The sequence below is a fragment of the Salvelinus namaycush genome, chromosome 27 (assembly GCF_016432855.1).
Source record: "Salvelinus namaycush isolate Seneca chromosome 27, SaNama_1.0, whole genome shotgun sequence".
Lineage (NCBI taxonomy): Eukaryota > Metazoa > Chordata > Actinopteri > Salmoniformes > Salmonidae > Salvelinus > Salvelinus namaycush.
The window spans coordinates 19,410,674-19,424,178 of NC_052333.1; the positions used below are offsets into that span (position 1 = coordinate 19,410,674).

At 43.5% G+C, this 13,505-nt stretch overlaps 1 protein-coding gene across 1 annotated transcript; it reads left to right on the forward strand.

The window, feature by feature from the left end:
- Positions 1-668: 668 nt before the first annotated feature.
- Positions 669-10,434, forward strand: LOC120022631 (serine incorporator 1-like). The gene is made up of 10 exons (XM_038966608.1): positions 669-812; positions 2,047-2,208; positions 2,536-2,729; positions 3,169-3,248; positions 7,208-7,345; positions 7,561-7,730; positions 8,014-8,104; positions 8,493-8,640; positions 9,106-9,324; positions 9,576-10,434. The coding sequence occupies exons 1-10, from the start codon at positions 774-776 to the stop codon at positions 9,712-9,714; spliced, it is 1,380 nt and encodes a 459-aa protein (XP_038822536.1). The 5' UTR covers positions 669-773; the 3' UTR covers positions 9,715-10,434.
- The last annotated feature ends 3,071 nt before the right edge of the window (positions 10,435-13,505 follow it).

The window sequence follows — 13,505 nt, forward strand, 5'->3', positions numbered from 1 at the left end:
AGGTCATATGATGACAAGAAAAAAGTTGAATGTGATGACAAAGAAGAAAAATGTTGAATGTGAATGTGCTCATTTTTGTTTAATTTCTAGCTGTGGTGAAAATATCCTTGTCTATTACTTTGCCTGCCCAATTAGATGTATTTTTCAGTTGAGTAAGGATCCTGGAACTAGCTGCTACAGAGGACTTAACTACTCTAACAACATAACATTTGTCAAGTGCAAACAAGTCCAAGTGTGGTAAATGGACCGTGGTTTACTACTGATGCTGCTCCCTAGTGATATTGAATAATCAGGGAAAGAGGTGATTTACACATTTGACTCTACAGGATTTAATTTATCTATCAACAAGCATTAAGAGGATTTATATTATGTACAAATGTACATTTCTCTCTGTGTGTGTGTGTGTGTGTGTGTGTGTCAACTATTTTTTATTACAGAACACCTTTGTTTTTAATATAAAAAATGTAATTCAGTACTTTAAGTCGCACTCTAGCCTATTTTATATTATTCAATTATTCAACGCATCAGCAGCTGATTAGTCCAGAAGTTGGATGGAAGACACCTATGGACCTATCACCGTTGACGGTGTTGCGTTACGGATGAACAACAGGGTGTAAACTGATTCTTCAGACACGCCCTGTTGCTGCTTGGCTCGCGTCGGAGGAAACTACAAATTTTAGTAAACAACTTTTCCAAGTTTGAAGTCTTACACTTCTTGACTTTTGGGTGTTTTCTACGTTTACTTAAGACGGGGTTTTTCGTTCTAAACTAAAATGGGAGCGTGTATGGCATTGTGTTCAATCGCCAGCTGTGTAAGTATCAATTATTTAACTTCTTTATTTGTCGTTACGACGCTTGTTTGTGGTTCCGTATGTAAATACACACATTTACTCTGTTTTCCCCGTAGGTATATTCTGTGTTTTATGTTGATCTACGTTTGGAAAACAGACACTTGTTTGCAGAAGTCAGCAGTTTCATATTGATTAATATTCTGTCTCAGTGCCTCACGCTCTTCACACCAAATTAGCTGCACGACTAAAATGATTCCCTTTCATATTTCATGCGGTGTTACGGGCAAGTTCAGTGATCATGTTAAATAAATATGATGTGATATACAAGGTTTTCTAGGCCTACTCGAGCCATTAGGTGCATTTCTTCAAATTTTGGACGTACACACCGCAAATGACCATGCATTGACCCTTTCTATTGAAGTTTGTCCCACATTCTCAGGTCAGCAAAAAAACGACAATTTAAACGGTTACACCTTCCAGAGGCAAGGCTTATGAGTACTGCATGTTGCATGGCCTGCTACCCTGGTGCATACAGCCGTCATAGCTTGCAATCCTTTAATGAAGGTTGCAATCCTTTAATGAAGGATGGCTGATCCTTCCCTGCTACTGCATCATAGCTCGACTAAACTATGCTTCATGTCTCTGGGCTGATCTAGCCTATGCCTCAGTAGTTCACACATCGTATCTTGACTTGACAATCTGCCTGACTCCTCAGAGGAGCAGTGAGGGATGCCTCCCGTGGAGCACGAACCTTCTGTGACCGCATACAACACGTACCCAACACTGTCTCTTTCTCAATTCATCTGTCCCGATTCCTCCCATCCTATCCTCGGTTCTTCTCAAAACACATCTGAAAGGGACCGTGGATCTCCACCAATGCATATTTGAGGAGGTGGCAAGGAGAGAGAAGAGCTGGAATCATGTAAAGCTATAGTTTGAGAAAGGGCACATCAGGCAGGGGGCTGTGTTCGTTGCTGTACTGTAACCGTATGACTGGCAGCCCTTGTCATTGTAACTGGCCTGACTGCCTTCAGTTGTCTGGGCTCGTTTGGCTGGAAAACACAAGAGTTGCGATGGTTGCCGTAACAATAACAGGCGGTAGCACACAGTACTTTTGTTGTGCACACACACCATGCATGCGTTTGCTTCATTAGCTTATCTGCCCCCTCATGCCTTCTCCCTCTGGCATACCAAAAACGACTCGTCTGTGCGGTCCTATCTCTTATCCCCTCTCTCCCTCACCTCCCTCCTCCAGGCATCGTGTCTGTGTGGCTCTGCTCCCTGTCTGTTGTCAGGATGCTGTCCCTCCACCTATAACTCCACTGTGTCCCGGCTGGCCTTCTCCTTCCTGCTGCTGCTGGGGACCCTGGTCTCTGTCATCATGATCCTACCTGGCATGGAGACTCAGCTCAAGAAGGTAACACCACACAACCCTGGTCTCTGTCATCATGATCCTACCTGGCATGGAGACTCAGCTCAAGAAGGTAACACCACACAACCCTGGTCTTGGTTGCTTGATGAGTAGAGTTGCCTGAGACCTACATATTTGTGTTAGCTCCCTGAACTAAGTCCAAGGCTTTAGCTCAGCGGGTTAACAGGATTGTGGTTCGCAGGAGACCCTGGTTCGAACCCAGTAGTTCACACATGCTGGTGTAGATGGCCCAGTGGTTGACGACAACTTTTGATGTTGTCGTCAATGTACATTGTTGGTTCTATTCTTACTGTTTCTTTACTGATCTATCAGATACCAGGGTTCTGTGTGGGCGGAACCTCCATACCCATGCCAGGCATCGAGAACAAGGTGAACTGTGATGTCATCGTGGGCTACAAGTCTGTGTATCGCATGTGCTTTGCCATGGCCTGCTTCTTTTTCCTGTTCTCCATCATCATGATCCGCGTTCGCAGCAGCAAGGACCCCCGAGCTTCCCTACAGAACGGGTATGTAGCTGACCTTTTTATAGTAGTGGATGGTGATCTTCAGGGATACAATGTTGCCCTCTGCTGGCCAGGGCAGTGCCACATTCCCCACACTCTTATTTGTTTACATACCAGCATAAAATATTAGGGCTAGGACGATACCAGTATCCCAATACTCGTTAGTGTCATGGCAAGGTAACAAAACACGAAGCGGCTTTAACTTTAGGAAAAAAGCACTAATGTTGGAAACAACCACATGTTGTAATCCAGAGTCACATTTATTTACTTTCCAAATTTTATTGGAACATTTTACACAATATTTTACATACAGAAGGTTTTTTAAAGGATGATACTGCCCAAAAATATGACCAGTGTATTTGTTTATGGCGCACAGACACCGGACCTGTTTTTGTATGACGTGATTTTATTGAATGGAATGCTTGTGGCTTTGTCCTCTCAGATTCTGGTTCTTCAAGTTCCTCGTACTGGTGGGGATAACTGTAGGAGCCTTCTTCATTCCAGACGGGACATTCAACACAGGTATACACCATTACTACGATATTACATATTTTCTTCACCCTGAAGAAGGCACAGTGATGCTGCAACATTGGATGTTTTTTACCCAATAAATTACTGGGAGATTATTCATATGGAGTGTGCAACTCTCCTTTGTTTTTATAGCTTACACTTTATTCACCGTTAATCAGCACCTCTACACTAAATCATCTTCTCTGGGTGTGAGCCACATTCAATGTGTAACAGTATTGCTTCCGTCCCTGGGCTCAAACCAGGGACCCTCTGCACACATCGACAATAGCTACCCTCGAAGCATAGTTACCCATCGCGACACAAAAGCCGGGGAACAACTACTTCAAGGTCTCAGAGCGAGTGACGTCACCGATTGAAACGCTATTAGCGCGCACCCCGCAAACTAGCTAGCCATTACACATCGGTTACAAATACACTAATAACCAATCCCAGATCGGAGTTTTGAGCCACACACAAACGCTATAACATTTGGTTTATGATTTGGTTTACGGCTACTTCCCATATCTTTAGGTCATATTGCACGGAAGACCAAGGTAGTCGAGTAAACTAGCTAGTAATTGGTCTGCAATATCGCGACTCCGGCTGCCTGTTACAAATGGTGCCCGGCTAACAATATGCAACGTTATAACACTATTCCCTTGCTTCATCTATTGCACCTTTACAGTTCCATCAGAGGTATTTAAACTAACCCTTCTTGTACATGTCGTTCCATGGGTATTAGTCTGCCATCAGACATCAACAATAAGACATGTAGCCTATAGGGTATTATAGTTAACCAACCTCAAAAGTGATGTTAGCCACTGCTTCATGATCCACCACCAACCACTCCATTTGAATCTTCTTTTCCAGCTTGCTTTATTTTAATGGATGGACATATTTTAAAGTTTAGGTGGCTAATGGGCACCGAGACATTTTATCTCTACATTTCTTTCATAATGTTAAGTTTTAAAATAATTTACTAGGAGATAGCGAAGGTAGTCGACATGTTTCAGCTAGCTAAGCTACCTAGCTTGAAGACGTGGTAAACAACTAGCTAACGTTAGCTATGAAGTTGACACATCAGTTCAATCAAAGTTACCGGGCATAAGACTGTGGCCAATGACAATGAGCCTTCTTGGGCGGGCACGGCTACTGTAAATCAATGGAGCACCGATTAGGGGCTTTTGCTGGCTAGCTCAGCGGGTGCTGCGGTGACGCATCCTCAGACAATCACGCGCAACCAGAGAAGATTAACGTCGCCTGTGCTCTGTACTTTCCGTCTGCCCTCCACCACAGAAAGCACCAAGCTGCCTTACTCAACGAAAATGAACCAAAACAACAATAGAATGGGAAAGCGACCAAATCAAAGTTTATTTGTCACGTGCGCCAAATACAGCCGGTGTAGACCTTACAGTGAAATGCTTATATACAGGCTCTAACCAACAGTGCAATTAAAAAAAGTGTTAGGTGAACAATAGGTAAGTAAAGAAATAAAAATACCAGTAGTGAGGCTATATACGGGCACCGGTTAGTCGGGCTGATTTGAGGTAGTATATGTATGTATGGTTAAAGTGACTGCATATATGATAAACTGCGAGTATCAAATCTAAGTTTATTTGTCACGTGCGCCGAATACAACAGGTGTAGACTTTACAGTGAAATGCTTACTTACAGGCTCTAACCAATAGTGCAAAAAAAGGTATTAGGTGAACAATAGGTAAGTAAAGAAATAAAACAACAGTGAAAAGACAGGCTATATACAGTAGTGAGGCTATAAAAGTAGGGAGGCTACATACAGACACCGGTTAGTCGGGCTGATTGAGGTAGTATGTAGATATGGTTGAAGTGACTATGCATATATGATGAACAGAGAGTAGCAGTAGCGTAAAAGAGGGGTTGGCGGGGCACAATGCAGATAGTCCGGGTAGCCATTTGATTACCTGTTCAGGAATCTTATGGCTTGGGGGTAAAAACTGTTGAGAATCCTTTTTGTCCTAGACTTGGCACTCCGGTACCGCTTGCCATGCGGTAGTAGAGAGAACAGTCTATGACTGGGGTGGCTGGGGTCTTTGACAATTTTTAGGGCCTTCCTCTGACACTGCCTGGTGTAGAGGTCCTGGATGGCAGGCAGCTTAGCCCCAGTGATGTACTGGGCCGTACGCACTACCCTCTGTAGTGCCTTGCGGTCGGAGGCCGAGCAGTTGCCGTACCAGGCAGTGATGCAACCAGTCAGGATGCTCTCGATGTTGCAGCTGTAGAACCTTTTGAGGATCTCAGGACCATTGCAAAATCTTTTTAGTTTCCTGAGGGGGAATAGGCTTTGTTGTGCCCTCTTCACGGCTGTCATGGTGTGTTTGGACCATTTCTAGTTTGTTGGTGACGTGGACACCAAGGAACTTGAAGCTCTCAACCTAACACGGAACCCAAACTGGCTGCACGTGTGCGCCATTGTGCGCTATTGTGCATAAATGTATTTTGTGCCCCTACACCAAACACGATCACGACACGCAGGTTAAAATATCAAAACAAACTCTGAACCAATGACATTAATTTGGGTACAGGTCGAAAAGCATTAAACATGTATGGCTAGTTAGCTTGCACTTGCTAGCTAATTTGTCCTATTTAGCTAGCTAATTTGTCCTGGGATATAAACATGGAGTTGTTATTTTACCTGAACTGCACAAGGTCCTCTACTCCGACAAATAATCCACACAAAACGGCCAACCGAATCGTTTCTAGTCATCTCTCCTCCTTCCAGGCTTTTTCATCGTTGAACTTATATGGTGATCGCATCTAAACTTTCATAGTATTACCACGACAACCGGCAACAAAGTTCGTCTTTCAATCATCCACGTGGGTATAACCAATGAGGAGATGGCACGTGGGTACCTGCTTCTAATGACCAATGAGGAGATGGGAGAGGCAGGACTTTCAGTGCGATCTGCGTCAGAAATAGGAATTACCTCTAGTTTAGCCCTTGGTAACGCAGACGCGCGCGAGCGGTGTCGGTGCAGTAATTGAATAACATGGATTTCTAAATTTATTTTGCGACGCACGCGATGTGTCTCGTCTGGTCAGCATGTCAACCTGCTCCACTACAGCCTCGTCGATGAAAATGGGGGTCTCTGACCTCCTCCCTATAGGCTGTCTCAACGTTGTCGGTGATCAGGCCTACCACTGTTGACGTCTGCAAACTTAATGATGGTGTTGGAATCGTGCCTGGCCATGCAGTCGTGGGTGAACAGGGAGTACAGGAGGGGACTGAGCATTCACCCCTGAGGGGCTCCAGTGTTGAGGATCAGCGTGCAGATGTGTTGCTACCTACCCTCACCACCTGGGGGCGGCCCGTCAGGAAGTCCAAGATCCAGTTGCAGAAGGTGTTTAGTCCCAGGATCCTTAGCTTAGTGATGAGCTTTGACGGCACTATAGTGTTGAACGCTGAGCTGTAGTCAATGAATAGCATTCTCACATAGGTGTTCCTTTTGTCCAGGTGGGAAAGGGCAGTGTGGAGTGCAATAGAGATAGCATCTGTGGATCTGTTTGGGCGGTATGCAAATTGGAGTGGGTCTAGGGTTTCTGAGATAATGGTGTTGTGAGCCATGACCAGCCTTTCAAAGCACTTCATGGCTACGGACTTGAGTGCTACGGGTCTGTAGTGATTTCGACAGGTTGCCTTCGTGTTCTTGGGCACAGGGACTATGGTGGTCTGCTTGAAACATGTTGGTATTACAGACTCAAGGGACGTGTTGAAAATGTCAGTGAAAACAAGTGCCAGTTGGTCAGCACATATGCTTTCTTAGATCAAGCAATTTGTTTTATACCATTTAAAATGTTTGCTAACTGATATTGTTGTGACATTAAATAACAGAATGGCCCACGTGACGCATCGCCACTGCCAAGAACTTGTAGTCAATTAAACACACCTTGCACATTTTGTCTTTTAACAAACTCGCTGTGTGTGTGTGTTCCAGTGTGGTTCTACTTTGGCATGGTGGGTTCCTTCTTCTTCATCATCATCCAGCTGATCCTGCTTGTGGACTTTGCTCACACCTGGAACCAGTCCTGGCTGGAGAACGCTGAGGAGGGAAATGGCAAGTGCTGGTTCTCAGGTACTGATCGTTAATACAGTCTACTGATTTAAAACGTTGTAGTCTAACTCATTTATTCAGTCTTTTCCGGAAGTAAACTGAAATTTCCTGAAGAAAATAGGAATTTCAGTGTAATTTAATGAATTGACCCTTATCCTGGTTTTCTCCTAGTGGTAATGGAAGGATGTTTCCTGACATCCGTAATGGGATGTATTCTTCTGTTTCCCCTCCCACAGCTCTCCTGTCCTTCACGGTGCTGCACTATGTCCTGGCCTTCTCTGCTGTGGTGGTGTTCTATGTCTATTACACCACAGGAGACGACTGCACTGAACACAAGGTCTTCATCAGCCTCAACTTCATCTTCTGCATCATCGTCTCCATAGTTGCCATCCTGCCCAAGGTTCAGGTGAGGTTTGTCTCGCAAGAAAGATTGATACCAGCACACTGTTGCAAGTTCCTGCAGTTTTTTTGAGTACAGTGTTTCTTTGCAGGCTGTTTGTCTTGTTCCTCTTTCTTTGAAATGCATACACATCCTGAAGTTCATTCAGGGGTGAAAATATTAGCAATGTTTGCAATTTTGAAGATCATCAAAATGTTAAACAATGACACTGAACTATTTGTTCATGTGAATGTAGTTGAACAAAAGTTAGACACTGATGTTTTGTGTTAATTTATGTATTGTCCCCCAGGAGTCCCAGCCCAGCTCAGGCCTGCTCCAAGCGTCCTTCATCTCCCTCTACACCATGTATGTCACATGGTCCGCCATGACCAACAACCCCAGTAAGTCTCCTCATGACCCTGCTGATGCCCCTGTTCAGTCATTGGTTAAGAGTCATGGTCCAGGTCGTACATTAAAGATGACCTGATGTAACTATGACTCGCATGGCTGCATACCGACTCATGGAAATCACTTGATGGGAAGTCTGGAACAACAAATGTATATGTGACGAAGCATATTTTACCCAAAAGATCAACTGATCAGTGATCACTTCATCCAATATGAGATGAGTTGCAGCCAAGAATCACAAGAGAAGAAGTAAATCAAATAGATGTGACTAGCTCATAATTAAAAGCTGATAATTTGTAGTTTTCTTTATGTTAAAAGCATAACATTTTGTCTTTCAATGGCCTTCATCAGAATGACAATATTCTACCTCTTTCCCTACAGACCGTAAGTGTAACCCCAGCCTGCTGAGTCTGGTACACAACACCTCCACCCCTACACCTACACCTGCCCCAGGGCAAGGGGTCCAGTGGTGGGATGCACAGGGCATCATAGGACTGGTCATCTTCCTCTTCTGCACTCTCTACGCCAGGTATGAAGTTGCAACCTAGAGTAGGGTTCATGCCAATCCTGGGGACCCACAGGACCGGGCACTCTTTGTAGCAGACCAGAGACAAATCAAATTTTATTGGTCACCTATACATGTTTAGCAGATGTTATTGTGGGTGTAGAGAAATGCTTGTGTTTCTAGCTCCAACAGTGCAGTAACATCTAACAATTTCACAACAATACACACATCTAAAGTAAAGGAATTAAGAATATATAAATATTTGGACGAGCAATGTAGGCATGGCATAGACTAAAATACAGTAGAATAGACACCTGATCGAAGTACTGGGCTAGAGTAAACTTGCAAGCCTGTGGGTCCTCAGGACTGGATTTGAGACACTGGTTCAGAGCTATGTTTCAAATGAAATCCTGACTATTCGAGCCTGTCCACATCATCACTTCCCCTTTTTTCTGGTGGGTTTCCTGCTCTTTCCCTCCTCGCCTGCAGCATCCGTTCGTCCAACAACACCCAGGTGAACAGGCTGATGCAGACAGAGGAGGGCCAGGGTCTGGCTGCAGAAGACCACGAGGCGGCCACGGGGGAGGACGGGGTCAGACGGGCCGTGGACAACGAGGAAGAGGGGGTCACCTACTCTTACGCCTTCTTCCACTTCAGCCTGTGCCTGGCCTCCCTCTACATCATGATGACACTCACAAACTGGTACCAGTAAGTAGTTCTGTTTTCTTTATGTCTGAGGGGATAGAGGAGTAGGGATGTGTACAGGTATAACTGAGGTGATTGTTGTTCTAGACCTTGCGTCAGCTCCCCAAGCTAATGCCTGGGCTTTAGGTCAACAGGATAACAGTCTTATGGTACTCCGAAGACCCAATTTTCAAACCATCACACATGGTCTACTATGCGTTTTTGTGATGGTAAACAAAATGTGATTGATTGGATTGGTCCTGATCTCTCCCCAGACCTGATGCAGACTACCAGGCCATGCAGAGCTGTATGCCAGCTGTGTGGGTGAAGATTGGCTCTAGCTGGATAGGCCTGGCTCTCTACCTCTGGACCCTGGTAGCTCCTCTCATCCTCTCTAACCGAGACTTCAACTAAAGACATACATTCCATCTAGGGCTAAGTCCCAAATGGCACCCCTGGTCCCAAGTAGAAAGAGGGTGGGTGTCTTTTCAGAGTTGCTGAGGGACTTAATTGTTTGGCATGTTTTGATTTATACTATTTGGAACGTTTTTTTGAATTGTGCTGCTTGAAGGAAGGGACCATTGTCATGTCTTATTTTTATTTCAGGCTGGATGTAACATAGTAAAAGAAAATCAGGGACACTTAAATTAGTATATGTTATGTTTGGTATTGTTACTTAATTAGCTAATTTGCAACTACTTAGCATGCTAGCTAACCTTAACACCAACCTTAATCCTTAAGGGTCTAAGCCTGCGGAGGGGTTCTATTAAGCTGACATATGGAATTTTTTAAAAGATGTTCATACCGAGGATCATTAATCGACTTGAATATTAGGACCCCTTTTAGGTATTATATAAATATATCACACGCACATTATTTGATGAAACATTGAATTGGGCCTTAGTGCTATTAGCCCATAGAAATGGATTGAATAACAGATTCATAAGGTAGTAATAAATAGATAGGAAGTTTGTTTTTTTAAAGTGTCTGTCCTATGTCCGAGAGACATAAATATAACAAAATATGCAGAAATTGTACTGCCATTTTCTGGTTGCTAAAATACGAATAGTTCGCCTAATTTCAGTTTGTGACAGCAAGCAAGTATAGTGTAGCGAATCATTGTACTATCTAAACCACTGTGAAATATATTTTTCATAACCAAAAATATTGTATTTTCCGCTGTTTGAAGCTGGTGTCCAAAACCGAAGCTAAGACGCAAAAACAAAACTTAAGAACAGGAAGCATAGAACAGGTATACTGCTTCTTAGACTTGCTTTAAATGTGTTACAGATCTATAACACATTTCTATGTGAATTTGGTCGGGTCGCCCAAAAAAATGACATTGCAGCTTTAACCAAAAATGTTTTGGCACTAAACTACTTCCATATTATTATTATTATTTTTTTTTTTTTTAAATGTACTGGTACCGGGCTACTTTCAGACGAGGCTTCTAAGCGCACTAGAGCAAAACAAACGACGTGTGCGAGAGTCACCTTTCCATCGAGGAGTCATATTAGTGTGTAGCCCAAACTGTTTGGACGCTACAGACAGAAGTTGGCAGTACCGACTTCAGACGAGTCCCGTGATGCTTGTTGGGGTCGTGTTCATGTGATTCCTCTTCCCATAGTGGTCATATTAGTTTTGTAGGCCACACTGTTCGGATGCTACTGACGTTTTCGTGAGAATACCGATTTTCGGGGTGTCTCACGGTCTGACAAACACGCTGTAGCTCAGCTACCTTCCACCGCAGATGTGGAAGGCTATCATTGACGGATGCGGTGGATTGAGATGCAGCCTGTGCAAAACAATGTATATCTCTAGCACTCGAGGATCCCGAGTCTAAGGCACTGCATCTCAGTGCTAGAGGTGTCACTACAGACACACTGGTTTGAATCCAGGCTGTATCACAACCGGCCGTGATTGGGAGTCCCATAGTGCGGCGCACAATTGGCCCAGTGTCGTCCGGGTTTGAGAATTTGTTCTTAACTGACTTGCTTAGTTAAATAAAGAAATTAACAGACTGCTTTTGAAGGGGATTTTTTATTATTATTATGCTAATTAGATTTCGGCAGGGGTGTTGACATCGACCCCTAGCCTAGCTAAGATTAGCCCTAGCTAGCATTAGCCACCTAGATAGTCAACAAATTGTGGACAGACACAAATTAATACATACTATACCAATCGTAACGTATGATACTAATTTGAGTTTTCTGGAGATTAATTTACTGTTAAGTATCCCCGATTCCAGGTTTAATTTGCATTTAGCCATACTTGAGGTTGGTCTTATTTACTTTTTTGTTGTTGATCTTGTTAAAAAAATGGGATTGGTTTCATGCTTTCATAATATCTTCTGTTCACTGAATCTACTAAAATGACTTCATAAGTCCTCAAATCGTATGAACACGATCAATATGTTAAACCAGCCAAATAAACTCCACTCAGGTGTTCCTGTTTTACTTGTTCCACCTGTTTGCATACATTTAGATCCCCTCTCTCCACAATATACCTTGCGCAGTCCATCCACGACATGTTCGGCAGGGTGCCATCGCTACAAATGAGCATAGTCTCGAGGAAGTTGTGTACATATCAGTACAAATTATGTTCATCCAATGCACTTTCTCCTTGTTTTTAGTTTATTTGTTTTATACATTTCAGTGTGTCTTTGATTACAACGTACATGTACATTCTTTTTTTATAGCTAAGATTTGTAAAAGTGCCTTTAAACCTATAGATTTGCTACACAATACCTATTCAGTCAGACCATAGTCTAGCTTTGTATTCCAATTTGTATATGGTTTGTCATATATCTGTCAAGGTATCTCTAGTGCCTCCTTGTCATGATGAAAGTAATACATCTGATCATCTCTGAAATGTCTTCCATTGTTCTATTGTGAGATTGTTATTTTAAGAGTTCATGGGGTCCTGTAGGTGGGACTATTGCCCCTCAAATGACTGTATATTGCTGCTAGGTTTTATTTGCAATGATTAGTTCTACATACCTCTTCAGATAAGTAGAAAGTGCCCGTGGCACTTCTTTTGTCTCTGCTATTCTGCCTCAAAGTGAAACATGTTAGCTCAATTCTTATCAGGACAGCCAATGCCTACTACTAGTTAAATAGCTTTGTCCATGTAATAGCTGCAGCAACCTTGGAATCAAGTGCTTTATTCTGTTCAACACTAGTCTTACTTCATTTTGTCAGTAGGACATTCCAGCACCTGAGAAGTTGAGGAAACAGACCAAAGACATGTCATCACATGATGTCATCAGTCCGAGCCAACAGCGATTCCAGAACCTCCCATCCCCTCTGGCTTCATTCATCACCCTGATCACATGACCATGATCACACTCCAACAGGATTATTCTTATTTCCTTGTGACGCAGGATTACCCATGCAGCCACACCACACTCTCTCGATGAGGGAATGTGATTTCCCCATCACAAGATTGGCATGAGGAGGGGATTGAACACAAGACCAACATTATATTCATTGAGGACCAAATGGGTTCAGCTGGGGTAGAGAAGGAGCACAGAGAGATGGGTCTGTAGTTAGTCCATGAATTCAGCCTCAAATCAAATCACCGCAATCAGAACGTTTGAGTTTACGCAGAGCAGAATTACACCCGGACACACACTGAAGTAATGTACACCTAGTGGGAAATAAAGTGAGTGCTATGCCATTTTAATTTCAGCTGACTGCTTTATGGTAGTCAATGTTAGTTGAATTAACATGCTTTCTTTCATTAAATCACTTTGAGACCCTTCCTTTTGCTCTTTTACAGAAAATAATCTACTGTATATATCTGAGTATTTTTCAATCCTGTACACTAGTAGTTCTGATCTTGGTGAGTGGGTGACCTTGTTAGTGTGATGACCCTGGGTCTCTGTGACAGACCGTTCGATAGTGGTGGAGTCCCCTTCAAAGCAGGCATTTAGACCTAGTCTACATAATGCTGTTATATAACGGCCTGGTTGGGGGAACCCATCATGCTATGACTCTGTCTGGGGCCTCCACTGTGGTGCGGTAGAGGAGAGAATACGGAAAAGATTGGCTGCATTAGCCGGTTTGGATCATGCTCTCACTGGGGATGAGGACTGCCACTGTGCATCTGGATACCTCTGTAGGTTGAGGTGAACACACAGGTAGAGGGAAAATGTATGTTCTAGAGCAGGGCTCTCCAACCCTGTTCCTGGAGAGCTACCTTCC